This window comes from Rhinolophus hipposideros, assembly GCF_964194185.1.
Source record: "Rhinolophus hipposideros genome assembly, chromosome: 10".
NCBI lineage: Eukaryota > Metazoa > Chordata > Mammalia > Chiroptera > Rhinolophidae > Rhinolophus > Rhinolophus hipposideros.
The window spans coordinates 84859468-84875551 of NC_138056.1; the positions used below are offsets into that span (position 1 = coordinate 84859468).

The 16084-nt window shown below is 48.5% G+C and overlaps 1 protein-coding gene across 3 annotated transcripts in view; it reads right to left on the reverse strand.

Moving 5' to 3' along the window:
* DSCAML1 (DS cell adhesion molecule like 1) overlaps positions 1 to 16084 on the reverse strand; it is a 349917-nt gene that overhangs the window by 23796 nt on the left and 310037 nt on the right. For all 3 annotated transcript variants that reach the window (XM_081062533.1, XM_081062532.1, XM_081062534.1), the window contains 3 exons: positions 11981 to 12221; positions 8559 to 8705; positions 6048 to 6203 (listed from right to left, as the gene is read on the reverse strand). In XM_081062533.1, the coding sequence (XP_080918659.1) occupies positions 6048 to 6203; positions 8559 to 8705; positions 11981 to 12221 (544 nt within the window). The remainder of the gene's footprint in view (positions 1 to 6047; positions 6204 to 8558; positions 8706 to 11980; positions 12222 to 16084) is intronic.

Below are 16084 nucleotides of genomic sequence, written 5' to 3' on the forward strand. Positions count from 1 at the left end.
CTGTATTTCTCCCTCTCTATTAGTTGGGCTATTATATAGCCTTTCATTACTTTTAGTGGTTACTGAACAGATTACAACGTAAATATTTAACTTAACAAAGTCTAATACATTAATTGGTACTTTTCTTCTCAGACATTGCAAAGGTATTAGAATTTCTAGTTACCCTCTCCCAACTTATGTGCCATTGCTGTATACCGTAATTCTGCACATATTTTAGACCCTCCCTAAGATGATATCATCATCATCATTTTTATGCATTCAATATTAATTTATGTTTACTGGTGCATTCATCACCTAATTGCTCTTCTTTCCTTCCTGCATCAGTTAGCTTCCACCTAGAATGGGATCATTTTCATTCTAGCTAAAGAATGCACTTTAATATTTCTCCAGGGCAGGTATATTGGTGATAAATTTTCTCTGTTTTTATTTGTATGAAAGTTTCTTTATTTCATCTTAATCTGGAAGAATATTTTTGTTTGGTGTAAAGTGATAGGTTGATAACTATTTTCCTTTTATACTTTAAATGTACCATTGCATTGTTTTCTGTCTTACATTTTTTCTGACAAGTTAGCTGACAAAACCTCCTTTGAAGGTAATTGGTCTTTTTTCCTTTGGTTGCTTTTAATATTTTTCTCTTTGTGTTTTTTGTTTATAAGCTTTATTATGATGAGCCTAGGTATGGATTTCTTTATTTCCTGTAGAGTTAGTAGAACTTCTTGCATTGTGGCCTTATTTCTTTTATCAGTTTTGAAAAGTTTTCAGACATTTTATCTTCTGCCCCACTTTCTTTTTTTATTATTATTATTTTTTTAATTAATTTTATTGGGGTGACAATTGTTAGTAAATTTACATAGATTTCAGGTGTACAATTCTGTATTACATCGTCTATAAATCCCATTGTGTGTTCACCACCCAGAGTCAGTTCTCCTTCCATCACCATATATTTGATCCCCCTTTACCCTCATCACCCACCCCCCACCCCCTTACCCTCTGGTAACCACTAAATTATTGTCTGTGTCTATGAGTTTTTGTTTCTCATTTGTTTGTCTTGTTCTTTTTGGTTTATATACCACATATCAGTGAAATCATAGGATTCTCTGTTTTTTCTGTCTGACTTACTTCACTTAGCATTATTCTCTCGAGATCCATCCATGTTGTCACAAATGCTCCTATATCATCTTTCCTTAACGCCGAATAGTATTCCATTGTGTATATGTACCACAACTTCTTTATCCATTCATCTATCGAAGGACATTTTGGTTGTTTCCATGTCTTGGCCACCGTAAACAAAGCTGCAATGAACATTGGCGTACACGTGTCTCTATAGAGAAATGCTTTTATATTTTTGGTCTGCCCCACTTTCTTTCTCCTCTTCTTTGGGTTATCTTCTCACATCTTCTACGTCTTTGATATTCAGAATGTGGTCCATGGATCAGCAGCCGAATCAGCTGGGAGCATGTTAGAAATGCAAAACCTCAAGTTCTACCCCAGACCTAGTATAACAGAACCTGAATTTTAACATGATCCCCAAGTGGTTTGCACGCATAGTCAAGTTTGAAAAAATCACTGCTCTATGGCTTACTTGCTCTTTTATTTTCCATTCACTTGTCTTTCTGTGCTTCTTTTGGACATTTCCTTCTGAACTATCTTCCAGTTCACTAGTTATTTCTTCAGCTGTGTCTAATTTGTTTAAATATATCTACTGAGTTCTTAATTTTAGGTATTAGTAATTTTTGTTTCTAGATTTTCTATTTGATTTTGTTTCTCGAGTTTCCAATTCTCTTAAAATTTAAATCTTATTAAGAATGATTATTTGAAAGTCCATATTTGTGGGTTTTTCTTTTCTTTTTTTTTTAAAACCACCCATGGTTGGAATCCCCGTGGGCCTATTTCTTTTGTCTGTTATTTTTTTCTGCTGGCTTTTCTTCACATTGTCCCTATTATTATTTTTTTTATTGTATGCCAGGCACTGTATTTGCAAAATTGTTTGTAAAAATAATTTGAGGCCTCAGGTGATGTAATCTTCCTAAAGAGAGAATTCATGTTTGCTTCTGACAAGTACTTACTATTTAAGACACTAGCAACACGGAGTTGCTTCAGTATAACGTCCACGACTGAGACGATTTGAAGCTGAGCTGTTTACTTTTGTCCCATGTTTCATCCTAGAGTGCTATCCTTTGCGATCTTAACTCAAAGTGAGGGTGGTTCACCAGACAAACCCACATATGCTGGCCGGTCCTGGCGTCCAATTCATGTCTTTCTCATGCGGCTCAGATTCTCAGCCACGGCCCCCAGTTCAGCAAATGTCCTCTCAGGGGAAAAGCTGTTCCAAATGCCAGCCTTACCTCCTGGGCTTCCATTCTCCCTTGGATCCTGGCCCACTAATTCTTCACTCTCCTGCCAGAAATCTGATGCCTTCAAGCAGGTGTTTTAAAAAATATTTTATCCAGATTTTTTAGTGTCCTCAGTAAGAAGGAGAGTGGGTTTGGGTTACCTAGTCCACCATTACTGGAAGTGGATATCCTCTGATATGTTTCTCAAAACGTGTCTCTCCTCCCTTCATCCTTACTGCTGTTGCCCTAGCATACACCTTCCTCTTCTCTGTCTAGATGCCCACAGGCTCTAACAGTCCTCTCTGACACTAGTCCTTATCTCCCCACCCGCTTCCTCTCGTCAGTCCTCTACATTTCTACGAAAGATACCTTCCTAAAACATGCGTCTAGTCAAGCCTCTTCTTCAGTTAAAGATCTCTAAAGTGGTCTAAAATCCAACTCGACTTTGCACTCTGAGGCCATGTGGCTATTCACGGGGGAATAGCCACATGGTACTTGGCATTCACAGGGGCGCTGAGGAGTAAGCAAGAGGCTTTGTCGTTCATAAACTGAGTCCCGTCAAGCCAGCCTGAAACCAAGCTCAGACTGAGAGATTTGGATGGAAGAAATGAGCTTGGATTTATATGTTTGCATTTTATCTTTTTGTTTGTTTGCTTTTCTCTAAATTTCCTGATAACATTTTTCTTTTGGAAAAATGCAAAATCCTGAGGGGTGGTACTGGTAAGTGTGTAGTCATAGTGTCTTCAGATTAGGATATTTGCCTAAGCTCCCGTGGCAGAGCTGGAAGTGGAAACTGGACTTGTCTGCTTTCCAAGTCAGCTGAGAAATGAATGTAATACCTGCCACCTACAAATGGGAGAATGTGGTAGAGTTAGGGTAGCACTGGTGGAGTAGGCATGGTTATCTGCCTACCCATCCTCCATTATTCTTTCCTATTCCTTGCAAACAGAGCCTCACTTTTGCTTGGGTACCCATTCTTCTCCACACCTTCGAGAAAGCTGTCTCCATCACCTATACCAGAGGATTTATCATACTTAGGGGAAGTCAGCTATGATAACTCCATTCACCTTTCAGTGACTGGCCTAACAAGAGGCATGTCCCTCCACTGTGGCCAATGGGAAATGAGGATAAATCTCCTGAGGGGGTTTCTGGGATAGGTTTCTTTCACTCCTAAGAGAGGCATGCTCATAGGAAGAGACAGGTTTTCTTACTCTGAACTCTGTGTTGTCTGGTGTGGTGCCTGAAGCTATAGTCATCTTGAAATCATGAGAGGAATAGATGACATACTGAGGATGACAGAGCAGAAAGATGGGGACCACTGAGTTACCCAACCCTGGAGCTGCCCTACTCAAGACTTCTTGTTATATCTGATAATAAATATGCTTATTGCTTAAATTTTTTTTTACTCACAACCAAAATCTTCCTAACATACAAGTGGTAAGATGGACAGTACAGAGGATATGGAAGCAAGAAAGCCTTCATAGGCCACTTATTAGCTAAGTGACTTTCAGTAAGTTGCTTTAGCTCTCTAGGACTCAATTTTCTTACCTCTAAAATGGAAATAATACCCCTACCTCATAGGGCTATTGGGAAAGTTAAATCATGCCTATGACATCACATACATGTCAAGTTATGACCACTATTCTGGATGAGACCTCATCTGAGAGTAGATTCCTCTGGCCTAGGCCTCCCTCTGGGGACACCAATTGTCTCTGGGGCACGTGGGTTCACCGGCAGCAGTCATTTCATTGCCAGTACCTTGGTAGTCTTAAAACCACCACCATTTTCTAGCATTTGACATTTTAGAAAGGATTTTATAGTTAACTTACTTCTTACAACAACTTGATGAGACATCACTTATCCCCATTTTATCATGAGGAAGCTTAGGTTAAGAAAGGTTAAGTGACTTGCCAATAAATGATCGGGCTGGGACATGCATGTCTGTAGTGTTTGCCAGTACCCCCTCCACTCTGTGAAGCTGCTGGCTTGGGGCCCTGGCTCTGACCGTGTGTGTCCCTGTGTGTGACTCCATAGGCAGCTCTAGACTGGACAGTTGAAAGCTCCGTTCAGGGGGCGATGGTGCTCCCTGACCTCTGGATTCCCTGGTAGGGCCTCACCTCTATCATTTAAACGTATGTGGTGCTTAGGGCTCAGGCATTGCCTCAGAGTAGGATGCTGGAATTCTGGGCGCCCCAGTGGTTTATTTCTAGAGGCTGGGAAGGTGCCTGTGTATGTGTGGCCCTGAGCCCTGACAGGGGCCAGGCTCTGAGCATCATCCCTGTTCAGTCTCCACACAAGAGCAGGTGGCTCTGCCCGGAGCTGTCGCGGGAAGCCCTGGTGGGGGTATTAATGAGAGGAAAAGCAAAGCAGGCAGGTTGGTAAATTTTCTTTTCTGTTTTTTCCTTCCTTCCTTCCTTCCTTCCTTCCTTCCTTCCTTCCTTCCTTCCTTCCTTCCTTCCTTCCTCCCTCTCCCTCTCCCTCCCCCTCCCGCTCCCCCCCCCCTCTCTCTCTCTCTTCTTTTTTTTTTTTTTTTAAGGAGGGCGCAGCTCACAGTGGCTCATGCGGGGATCGAACTGGCAACCTTGGTGCTACCAGCACCATGCTCTAACCAACTGCGCTAACCAGCCACCCCCAGGTTGGTAAATATTTAATTTCTCAGAGCTTAAGGTGGGGAAGGGCTGATCTGATGGAAATGGAGGGGCTCTGGGAGAGTGGGGAACATTAAGCTAAACTGAGAGCTGCTCTGGGAACTTCTTCACCACCACTGCTAGTCTGTCATTCCTTTTCAACTCTTTTAACGCCTTTAGTACCTTCTGCCAAATTGTATGGGTAGGACTTAGCCTTTGGAAGAACTGAGGTTAAGTGAGAAGGAAGCCATAATACCAACGATGGCTACTGTTTCTTAAGTGCTCACTGGGGCCAGCCACTGTTCACATAAACCAACTCTTCAGAAAATATAGTACCTGGCTCAGAACATTTAACAAGGAACTAAGTGACGGGATTGGGGTGGGCCGATGTAAGCAGCTCTGGGCCCGAGATGGAAGTCGGCTCTTCTCCTGCTCTGCTTCCCTGGGTTGACTTGGCTCCCAGCCTCCACTACTCCCTTATTTTATCACTCTATCCTCGAGGCCTGGCTTTTTATGTCTAGTTTTTCTCCAGCTCTGCCCCCATGGAAAAGGGGTTTGAGACCATAGCTCCAAAGGGAGGTACCTCCCATACTCTCCCTAAGAGACCTCCAGCACACTGGAGTTCAGGGCCTGGCCCACTCTGGGGCCTCTGTCCGGTGACTGCCGAGTCCCTAACCTGGGATGTGTCAGCCTTTGTTCCTGTTGCACCCCAACCCCCACCATCTGCATCCAGAGGAAACCAGGCCGAACCTTGCAGGGGAGCAGATGCCACACAAAGAATGCCTTTCGGGTGGGGGTGGGCGGAAAGGCTCTATCTGGCCTTTGACCCCGTGTTACAGGAGGAGAGGGTCACGAGTGCTTCTATGTTTATGCATGAGTCCCAGAGAATTTTACCGCCACCCACAGTGAGCTGCATTCTCCCAAAGCAGGGCCCCAGAGTCCTCAAAGTGTCAGGAGAAAGGATGGTGCTCTGCTGTCTCCTTCTCCTCCGGGGGATGGGCAGTGGGGTGGCGCAGGGGCCGGCTCAGCAAGAGGCGCTGGGGAGCCTCCCAGGGCTGGCGGCCCGCAGCCCGGGGGGCACACTCACTGTCCTCCTTGGTCTGGATGTAGAGCACGCCGCTGCGCACGCCGTCCCCGGCCTGGGTGTAGGCCAGCACCTGCACGCTGTAGTTGGTGAATTTCTCCATGCCTCGCAGCTCCACGCGCTCCCGCGTGGTGGTGATGTTCTGCATCTCACCCCATTCTGTCAGGGACAGGCAGCCTCTGGTGAGGCCCAGCCTGAGCACAACGTGGCCCCCGGCCCTGCCCCCCACCAGCCCGGGCTCCTGTCAGGACTGCTTCACTGGGCTCAGAGCTGATTGCGTGTGGTGGCAACTAGGGGCACCCTTCTCCTCAGTGCACATGGGGGCACATTTGGGGCACTGCTTCCAGGCCACGCCTTTCCCCGAGCGGCCCCACTCGGGTGACTGGCATATGCTGGCCTGTTCTTAGCCCCCAGCTGACTTTGCACCAAATTCAACTGAATACTCTCTTTGTAGAATACTTCCATCTCTCCATCTCTCTAAGCGACATGCTCCCCTTGACCATCTAACCCCTTCTCCACGTGAGGGACCCCAGGAGTGACTTGGCCGGGAGGGAGCCCAGGCTAATTGGGATGGTCAGCAGCCAGTCGTCCGTGCTGCCCCAGTGCCTCCTGGGGCTCTCCGATCTCCCTAGGCAGTGCATCAAGCTGGGTGACTTGTGACAGGTGACGCTGCCTCCACAGCATCAGGGTGCTCCTGGGCCAGCACCCACCCTGAACTCTCAATCTGACAGGGGCTAGGTCCTCATTACTTTCTTCTACCACTGAGGACACCCACCCTTCTAAGAACTCTCTCAGAGAACCTGGTGGGTTGGTGGAGCTGACAGCCTCAGCCAGGAAGGGCCAGGCCTTCCTCCCGCTCAGTGAGAACGCATCATCCTTGTTCTGTAAAGGAACCTGACGTAGACCCTGAAGAGCTTACAGAAAGGGTCCCATGGGAGGGCCAGAGTTTTCAACAGGCACCTGAGCTGACAGCCCTCGCACTGGGGCTACTGGACTTGTAGAAAGACGGGCGTAGACACTGGCTGAGGACAGGCCTTATGGAAGCCCAGCGCCTGCAAACCCACCCCAGCACCTCCCCGGGACCTGGTGTGGGCAAAGAGTCCAAGGCTCAGGATTGGGCCAGAGGAGGGCTGCAGCCTGCCAGGGTCCGGAGGGTAAGAATGCCATGCCCAACTTGAGGGGACTCTAGTAAGTGTGGGGGAGCCTCAGAGGCCTGAGCAGTGAGACCCTTTTCCAGGAGGTCAGAAACCAGGGGAGACCTGTCTAGGACTGGAGTCAGAGAAAGACCCAGGAAAAGGGAAGCATGGCCAACAATCCACATGACCTTTGGAGATTAGAGAGGCCCATGCCTTCCTCACCTGGAGGGGTGGAGCTGGGGAAGTGTCTAGGCTTAGAAAAGAAGAAGCAAGTTCTGGTAAAAGAGGGACCACCCATTACTTGGCACAGATATATGAGGCCATCTCACAGCAAAAGAACTTGGGAGACCTTGAAATCAAACCCCTGAGTTCCAGGCCTCTGTGCTTTTGGAGGAGACAGTAGGGATGGAGGCAGAGAAAGACCCTTCCTGTTGGCAGTGTGTCTGGGCAGAGCAGTATCCAGGAGGGGCAGGGGAGGGCAGCTGCCCTGGAGAGATGGCTGTGAGCTGGAATCCCAGGCCCTCCAGGAAAGAAGAGAGGGGCCAGAGGCTGGTGGCTGAAAGCTCAGGATCTGCGGAGCAAACTCTGTAGCCCTCTGTAGCCCCCGGTAGAACATTTCCAGAGTTAGGGATGCTGGTTCTCTGGCTGGCTTCCCGCAGACTTCCTGGTCACTGCCAGGTCTGTGCACACCAGTGGGCAGGGCTGGGTGTGTTCGTGGGGCTACATAAGCCTGTTTGGACCAATGCATCCCAGGGGAAGGAAGCCATCCAAAGGTTTGGGACACTGTCTTGGTTTTTCTGCATCTGCCATTCCTGCCCCCAGCTCCACGTGGGCGCTTGTCCTCCCTTATCCAGGTGCTGTGCAGCTCCTCTACGCACACCACATGCCTCACTGCCTGGCCAAGGGGCAGCTCTCCTAGGTTCTGTGGACCCTGCCTCCTCCTCTAGCCCCTTCAGCCCTAGGTAGTAATGGCTTCCTGCAGGTGCAAGTCTCAGGTGCTCTACCCTCCCTCCACACCCCTCTGGAAGCAGTGCCTTCATTAAACTCTCTTCGGTTGACCCCTTTCAGTATGTCAACTGTTCCCCGCTGAGACACTGATTCGGTCATCAAGGCCTAATACCAACACATTACATTAGAAAAGCAAATATGCCCCTATTACCAATGAAGTCATTCCCAAACTGACTGCTGTCTGTCCCTCCCCCCACCGGAGATAAGCCTGGCCCCTGGCTCTGGTCCAGGACTATATGTGCAGAAGAGGGGGTTGCACTTCCACGTGACATCCATGGGGAGATGCTCAACTCTCACGAAGCACGGACGCAGACCCCACCACACTGCACCGCTCACGCGGAGACCCAGCCATCATTCCCAGCAGACTCACCCCCATCAATGTAGAGGGACCAGAAGATGACCCTGTAGCCTTTGAGGACGCCATTGAGAGTGCTGCGTGGGGGCTCCGACCAGGAGATGACGGCCACGTCAGACGTGATGGACAAGGCCCGGACATTCTCAGGGGGTTGGCTGGGCACTGCATGGGCAAGGGGAGAACCAAACAGCCCAGTCAGGGGGGTAAAACACCACATACGTGTCCCAGGCCAGGCCCTGCTGCCCCGTCAGAGGGACTTCAGGTTAGGTAAATGGAGGGACCTCTCTACTCAGTGAGTGATCGAGTTTTAGCCAGGAAGTGAACCAACTCTCCTTTCCTGGAGATTTGGGTGAATAGAGATCTTTACAGGCTTGGTTCGCTGTTCTCCGGGTGTTATGTCCCTGGTTCTGGGTAAATGGTGGGGGAAGAAGGTGATGAACTCTGGGCATGAGCCCCTGGGAATTCACCAGTGGGCACGACAGCCCAGGGAGTCCACCTCTGCTGACCATGGCAGAGCCTGGAAGACCTCCAAGCCATCCCTGGGGATATCTGTAATGGATGATTTTGTCTGATGGCTGCCAGCCCTTATGTGTCACCTGACCAGGGCGTCTGAGTCAAGGCCTGGCTCTAGGTACCCTTGTGTCCTTGTGCCACGCTGAGGGGAAGGAAAAGAAGAGAAGAGGATTTCAATTAATCCTGATGAAGAGGAAAAGAGGTTCCACAGACAGCTTTGGGCCTCCTGGGATCACTACACCTTTGTCCCTCCTCAAATGCCTCTAATGATGGGAAAACACTCTCTGAGACTAACTTAGGTGGTGGACCCTGCCTTGAACCCTCCCTTTGAGAGCTACCTTTGAGCCTTATCTAAGTTCCACTCCGGGGTTGGCCCTGTGCAGCTCACCCTTTCTGAGATGACACCAGGCCCCAGTAGCCACCTTGGCTAGGGCGAACTAGGGTGGCACGTCCCGCTGGTTTCCGAGGAGCCAGAGGGCAAAAGGAAAGGCTGCATCTGCTTCGCTTTGAGTGGGAGAAAGGAGGCACAGGCTGGATGAAGGTAATTAGATCCCATTGCCCCACAAGAGGCAACTCTAATTTTTATGAGCATTTAAATGATAATATATCATCCTAACGATCCTCTTTGAGAATGATTATTGTTTCATATTACTTAGGTGTAAAAATATAAGCACCATGTAATTAGGGACCCAGTGTAATAAACTAATACAGATCGCCCGTTTGAACAAAATGAAGGTAATATAATTATGGAAAAGACACTATTGCTAAGGCAGGGGCCCTTGAATACCCCAGGAGGAGCGCTAATATTGCCAGGAAACGATCAGGCTCTGACAGGCTAACGAGGGCCTTAATTAAGTATGAAAAACTGCTGAGCAAATGCTGCTGGAAACTTTTTTTCCCCTTCTCTTTTGTTTGGAAAAGGACTCCACAGCCCATGCTGATCTCACCCTATTGGAAATTCCAGGTACCTCCAAACCCCAAAGCAAAGGAAGTGGTGCCCTGATGGAGGCCAAAGTGGGCCCCGCCTGGCTGTTTCCCGGCCTGGCTCTGGGGGGACAGGGGCTTCGTATTCTGTGGGGCCTGCGGTGTGGGCTTGGGCCGGCTGTCCCCCGGACTTCCCGAGCATCCTGCATCTGCATGGCTTGGTCCTGGGGCCAGCCTTGCTCCCAAGCAAGAGGGTGAGCACAGAAAGAGTGTGGGATTCAGCGTTAGGCTAGGATTTTCATCTGGGTTTGTTTCGTTACCAGATAGGCAATTCTGGACAAATGACTTCACCTCCTCAAGCTCTGGCTCCTTTTGTGGATAATGACCCAGGTGTTAGTGCTTCATTCACACAGGTGCTTCCTGCACCGGCATCACCAGAATCACATGGGGGATTTATTAGAAATGCCAATTCTTGGCCCCACCCCAGACCTGCTGAAGCAGAGGCTCCAGGGGAGGCCCAGCAATGTGCCTGACGTCACTGTGCTCGAGTGCCACACGGCAAGTGGGTCTTCCTTAACCCAGCGGGACCTGTGGCCAGCATCACAGCAGGGATGGGCTAGCGGGGGCGGGCGCGGTAAGCGTGCAGGACTGGGGAGCGGGTGGGGAGCTGACTGCAGTTAGCAATGCCTGGGCTTTCCTGTGCCTCTCTGTTTGCTATCTGCCTTTCTGTCTCTTTGTGTTCTCCTTTCTTCCCAGGGGCTCAGGGCTCTGGGGGCTATAGAAGTCTGCTCCTTCTCAAAGTCCAGCTTGTGCCCCAAAGCAATTGAAGGAGGATCTCTGGGGATAAAGCCTGGGCATCTGTATTTTTAAAGCTCCTCAGATAATTCCAATTTGTAGCTAAAGAACCATTGGGATGAGCTAGTCTATTCTGAGGTATTTCTGACCTGATGCAGTCTCCCTCCCAAGGCTTTCTGCATATTCAGAGGAAGAGGTAGGAAGAGGGTACTGCTTAGCTAAAGGAATGACTCATCAGTGGTGGAATGCTGGGTGTTCTGATGGGGAAATGGCATTATGCTTTCAGGACAGTCAGTCCCCTCCCTCTGCTGGGGGGCAGGCTGAGACTCAGCGACAGGTTTTAATCTCAGACCCTGGTTTTGGGCCAAGACATCAAGAATAAAGCTTGAGAGAATGCTCTCCTTCTTTATTTTGCTCTTGGGGGGTTGGGGGGTTGTGGCCAACCCAGACCCATCTCTGGGGGTCAACAAGAGCCATGTCTTCTCTCTGAGCCTGGCACAGGCTCAGGTACCAGCTGCTCTTCTCTGTGGTTTTAGAGCAGGCACACACCAGCTTCTTACTGACCCTCTCCCCTGGGAGAAACTGAGCCCCTTAATTTACTCATTAGAGTTTGGAGTCCTCTCCAGTCATCAAAGAACCAAGGTTTAAAGACTGGGCTCTAAATCCTCTGCCACATGGTTCTTGGGATTTCTTAACTCCACAGCCTCATCTCAGGTGCTTAAAACAGATGGTTGACCTTTTCAGCCCAGAAGTACAAAGGTCGTGGCCTCTGCCCTTTTTGCAACCTGGAGGCTATAAGGGAGGAGAAACAGGACCCAGGGTGCAGAGGAAAGAGCATGGGGAGAGACGGGTGAGGGCCAGCAGGAGGGACGGAGAAAAGGCTGAGGACGAAGCATGGATAGAGAGCATGCGGACAGGTGCTCAGACCGGCCAGCAGCTCACCAGGCAGATTGATGGGCAGGGCATCAGCAAGTGATGGATAGAGAGCCAGCCAAACGGATTGAGAGGTCCGGGGTGCTTGATGGACCAAGCGCTCATGAAGGAGCCAACGGGTAAGAGGAGGGGGAAGGATCCAGGGAGCCTGAGGGACCACAAGACCATGATGGCACCCAGGAGTGAGTAGAAGGGCCCCAAGCCCTCCCTCGCAGCCCTGCCCCCACCCATGGCTGGGATCTGCACCCTCTTCCTTCTGCTGGTGCCCTCACCATCCTCCAAGGTGGTGGCATTGATCTCGCTGGACGAGGGCCCCGTGCCAGCCCGGTTGAAGGCCTGGACCACCACCCCGTATTGGGCGAATTTCTTGAGGTTGTCCAGGGTATAGACCTCGCTGTCCCCGGTAGCCTTCATCTCCACGATGCTGTACTGCCCGTTGCTGCCAGGACTGTTCTCTCTGTAGCCGATCTGGTAGCCCCGGATGACGCCGTTCTGCAGCTCCTTCTTGGGCGCCTGCGAGTGTGGGTGGGGGAGGGGGAGACAAAGACACAGTGACACTCTGAAACCAACATCAGATTATGTCACTCCTTTGCTCCCAACCCTTCCAAGGCTCCCATCTCGCTCAGAGTGAAAGCCGAAGTACTTGCAACGGCTGCCCAATCCGATGTGCTCTGACCCCACTGCCTCTTGGGCTCATCCCCTCCACCCGGTGCTGGCTACACTCTGGCTCTGTGCGGCTCACGCCGCCTGGGGAACACGCTTTCCTTGGATGTCCACAGGGCTTGCCTCATCACCTTTGCGGTGTCCTTGCTGAAATCCCCCCCCTTTTTAAATTGGGGAATATTGGAGAACAGTGTGTTTTTCCAGGACCCATCCATGTCAAGTCGTTTTCAATCTAGTTGTGGAGGGCACAGCTCACTGGCCCATGTGGGAAGTGAACCAGCGACCCTGGTGTTATGAGCACTGTGCTCTCACCACTTAGCCAAACGGCCACCCTGAAATTCCCTTTCTTAACGTGGTCTTCTTTAAGTTCTCATGTCGGACTGCTCCCTGCCCTCTTCCCCTGACTTCTGACATTTCTTCCAGCTTTTCTTTTCCCCACAGTACTAACATCATCTGACATTCTATGTATTTTACTTATGTGTTTGACTATATGTCCCCATTAGAATGCAAGCACCACGAGGATGATGATGTGGTCTGTTTTGTTCGCTGCCACCCTCTGTGTCTAGAATGGTACCTGGCCTACAATAGGCACTCAATGCATATTTACTGAATGAACGAATGGGCATATCAGTCGGCATGGGCTCACAGGCCTGGTAGAAATGGAACACAGACAAAAAAGTAACCAGATGGAGAGGAAGGTAAGCAATTAGTTTGAATAAGAAGAAAGTCCCAAGACACCACTTCACACCCACGAGGTGGCTATTATGAAATAATGGAAAATAACAAGTGTTGGGGAGGATGTGGAGAAACTGGAACCCTTGTGCATTGCTGGTGGGAACGTAAAATGCTGCAGCCACAGTGGAAGACAGTTTGGCAGTTCCTCAAAAAGTTAAACAGGGAATAACCATATGATCCAGCAGTCCCATCCTTGGTACACACCCAAAGGAATTGAAAGCAGGGACTCAAAACAGACATTTGTACCCCATGTTCGTAGCAGAATTAGTCACAACAGCCAAAAGGTGGGAGCAACCCAGGCGTCCAGTGACAGATGAGTAGGGGACCCGAGTGTGGTGTGTACATACAATAAACATGATTCAGCCTTAAAAAGGAAGGAAACAGGGATACATGCTATGACATGGATGAACATTGAAAATATTGTACCAAATGAAATAAGCCAGACACAAAAGGACAAATACCGTACAATACTACTTCTATGAAGTACCTAGAATAAGCAAATCCATAGATACAGAAAGGAGAATAGAGGAACTAGGGATGGGTTGGTGGGGAGTTCTTATTTAACGGGCACACAGTTTCTGTTTGGGATGATGAAAAAGTTCTGGAGATGGACAGTGGCTATGGTTGCAGATGATGAATGTGCTTAATGCCAACGAACTGTACACATAAACATGGTTAAAATGGTACATTTTATGTATATAAAATGATATATATGTTTTACAAGTTAAAAAAAAGAGTCCTTGACTTTTCTGTGGGCCTAGCCCCTCTTGGAGATGCAGCTGGACTACCCTGGACATCCTGTCCCAGGGCTGAGGACTGAAGCCAGCGCCTCGATGGAGGGATGGAAATGGGCAAGGACACGCAGGTGGGAAGGGGGCATTTTGGAGCTCTGGCTAGGCTGGCAGTAATGAAGGACTGATCCCAGTAGGCCCGGCGAATGGAGAAACCTCCACTGGCATTGGTCTGGGGACTGGAAAATGTATTCTCACCCCAAGTTTGAATCCTGGTGCACACCCTTCCCCTCCACACATACGCACACGTGAGCACACACAAGATCCCAATAAATCTCCTTACATCCAGAACCAGGAACATACACATCCAGACCCATCAAAGCAAACAGCCCAATCTACACGCCTCCCCTCCGCCAGAATAATTTAGACACACAAATAGAAAGTGGATCCTGTAAGGAGTTGACCTGCCCATCTATACATTGAGAGAGAGCACCCACCCTAGTGCATATAAAAACAGCTTGAATCAGGGTTTTAAAGACAATGAAGTTAATTTAAAAGCCCACCTTTTATTGTGCTAAAAAATAGTGAGATCAAAAGCAATTAAGTTAGTAAAACAGTCCCACTTTTTTTTTAATTCAATGAATGTTTTAAATGAAGTGCAGTTTTAAGCTCACTGTTAACTCAATAAAGTTTTTAATTTAACATAATTGTTTTGAACTCACGAAATAGGTGTGTGCGTATTTAATTGACTTGACTTTTTGTTAATGCCTGAGTAATGTTTCTGTCTGCACTTGGGCAGTCCTGTTTGCTAGTTTGCAAGTAGGTACGTTTCTGAGTCTGGGCCTCGTATCTGCACACATATGTCTGCACATTCACACACACAGAAAGGCACCCATTCTAGACACAAGCATCTCTTCAAGACCCCTTTGCCTTCATACTGACGAGTACTGTCATGTTACATATACACATCCATACTGACACACATTCTGGTACACACATCATTAGGCAAAGACACACAGCCTGCACACCCAGAGCCACCTACAGCACGATACATACCTGCTTCATTCATCTGAACATACACTGACAGAGGCCATAGACAGGCCTCCAGGCATACCTTGCTGTGCATACTTGTATATGCATGTACAAATGCATATGCACACACACACAGGCACATACTTCTATGAATCTTGACAGATCTTCCCTCCTGCCATGCTATCTCCTTTTTTCTTTCCTTCTGTCTCTCCTCTGCCCTCCACCCTCACCCTCCACCCCCAAATGGGAACACTCAGGATTTAAATCAATCTTAACAATATTTCTCTGAAGCATTAAGAAATCAATAGGGCTGATTGCAAATTTATGTCATAAAGCAGTAGCGATCCATCTCGTAGAAAGAGTCTTAAAATGAAGTGACTTATCTTTCAAGTGAATCTTTATTTTTCATTAATCTGTTTCTTGGTGTTAAAAAAAATCCCCTGAGAAGTCAGCCCAAAATTTATTGACGAGCTGGTTCATTCTGAACCTCTAACTTTCTAATCAATTTTATTTTTCATTATGAGACTTTTGAGAAATAAATCTGATTCTAAATTTTTATCGACCTTCAGGTCGGAGCTTTGTAGCCAACTGTCTCAGTTTTACATACTTATTCATTCCCTGCCCCCACCTCCTGGCTTCCTTGGAGTATTCCTAGGAAATGACTCCAGAGCCAGGACACACATAAAACTTGGGGATTGGACTCCTGCTTTACCACCAATTTCTGAGGAAAGCCCTGGAGCCCATATCTGAATGTGGATGGGAACCATGGCTCCCGGTATCTACAAGTTGGGCTGGTCCCCAGGAAGGACTAACTGTCCAGCTCCTGCCCCACTTTCACCCTGGTTATTTCTCTAGGGAGGGAAGGAACCAGACTCTGCTGCATTGTGAGTGTGTGTGTGTCTGTGTGTCTGTGTGTGATACAAACAAGTATAGTCTTTTTAGGGAAAATATCACTAGGACCTTCTGAATCTCTCCCATTCTCAAATCTATCTTTCGGAAAGACCCAGAAGGAAGACTAAAGCACCTGGCCTTTTTAGGAGTTAGAGTCGGAAAGTGGCATTGGACATTTGAGCCCAGACGTAGAAGAGGCAACCCCCAGTCCCCACTGTTGAGATAGGAAAGTTCCAAGAAGAACAACACAGATGGGCCCTAAGAAAGGGTGGGTCCCCCAAATCCAGCAGGCTGTGGTGGGGAGACTGGGCGGGGGCTTCAGAC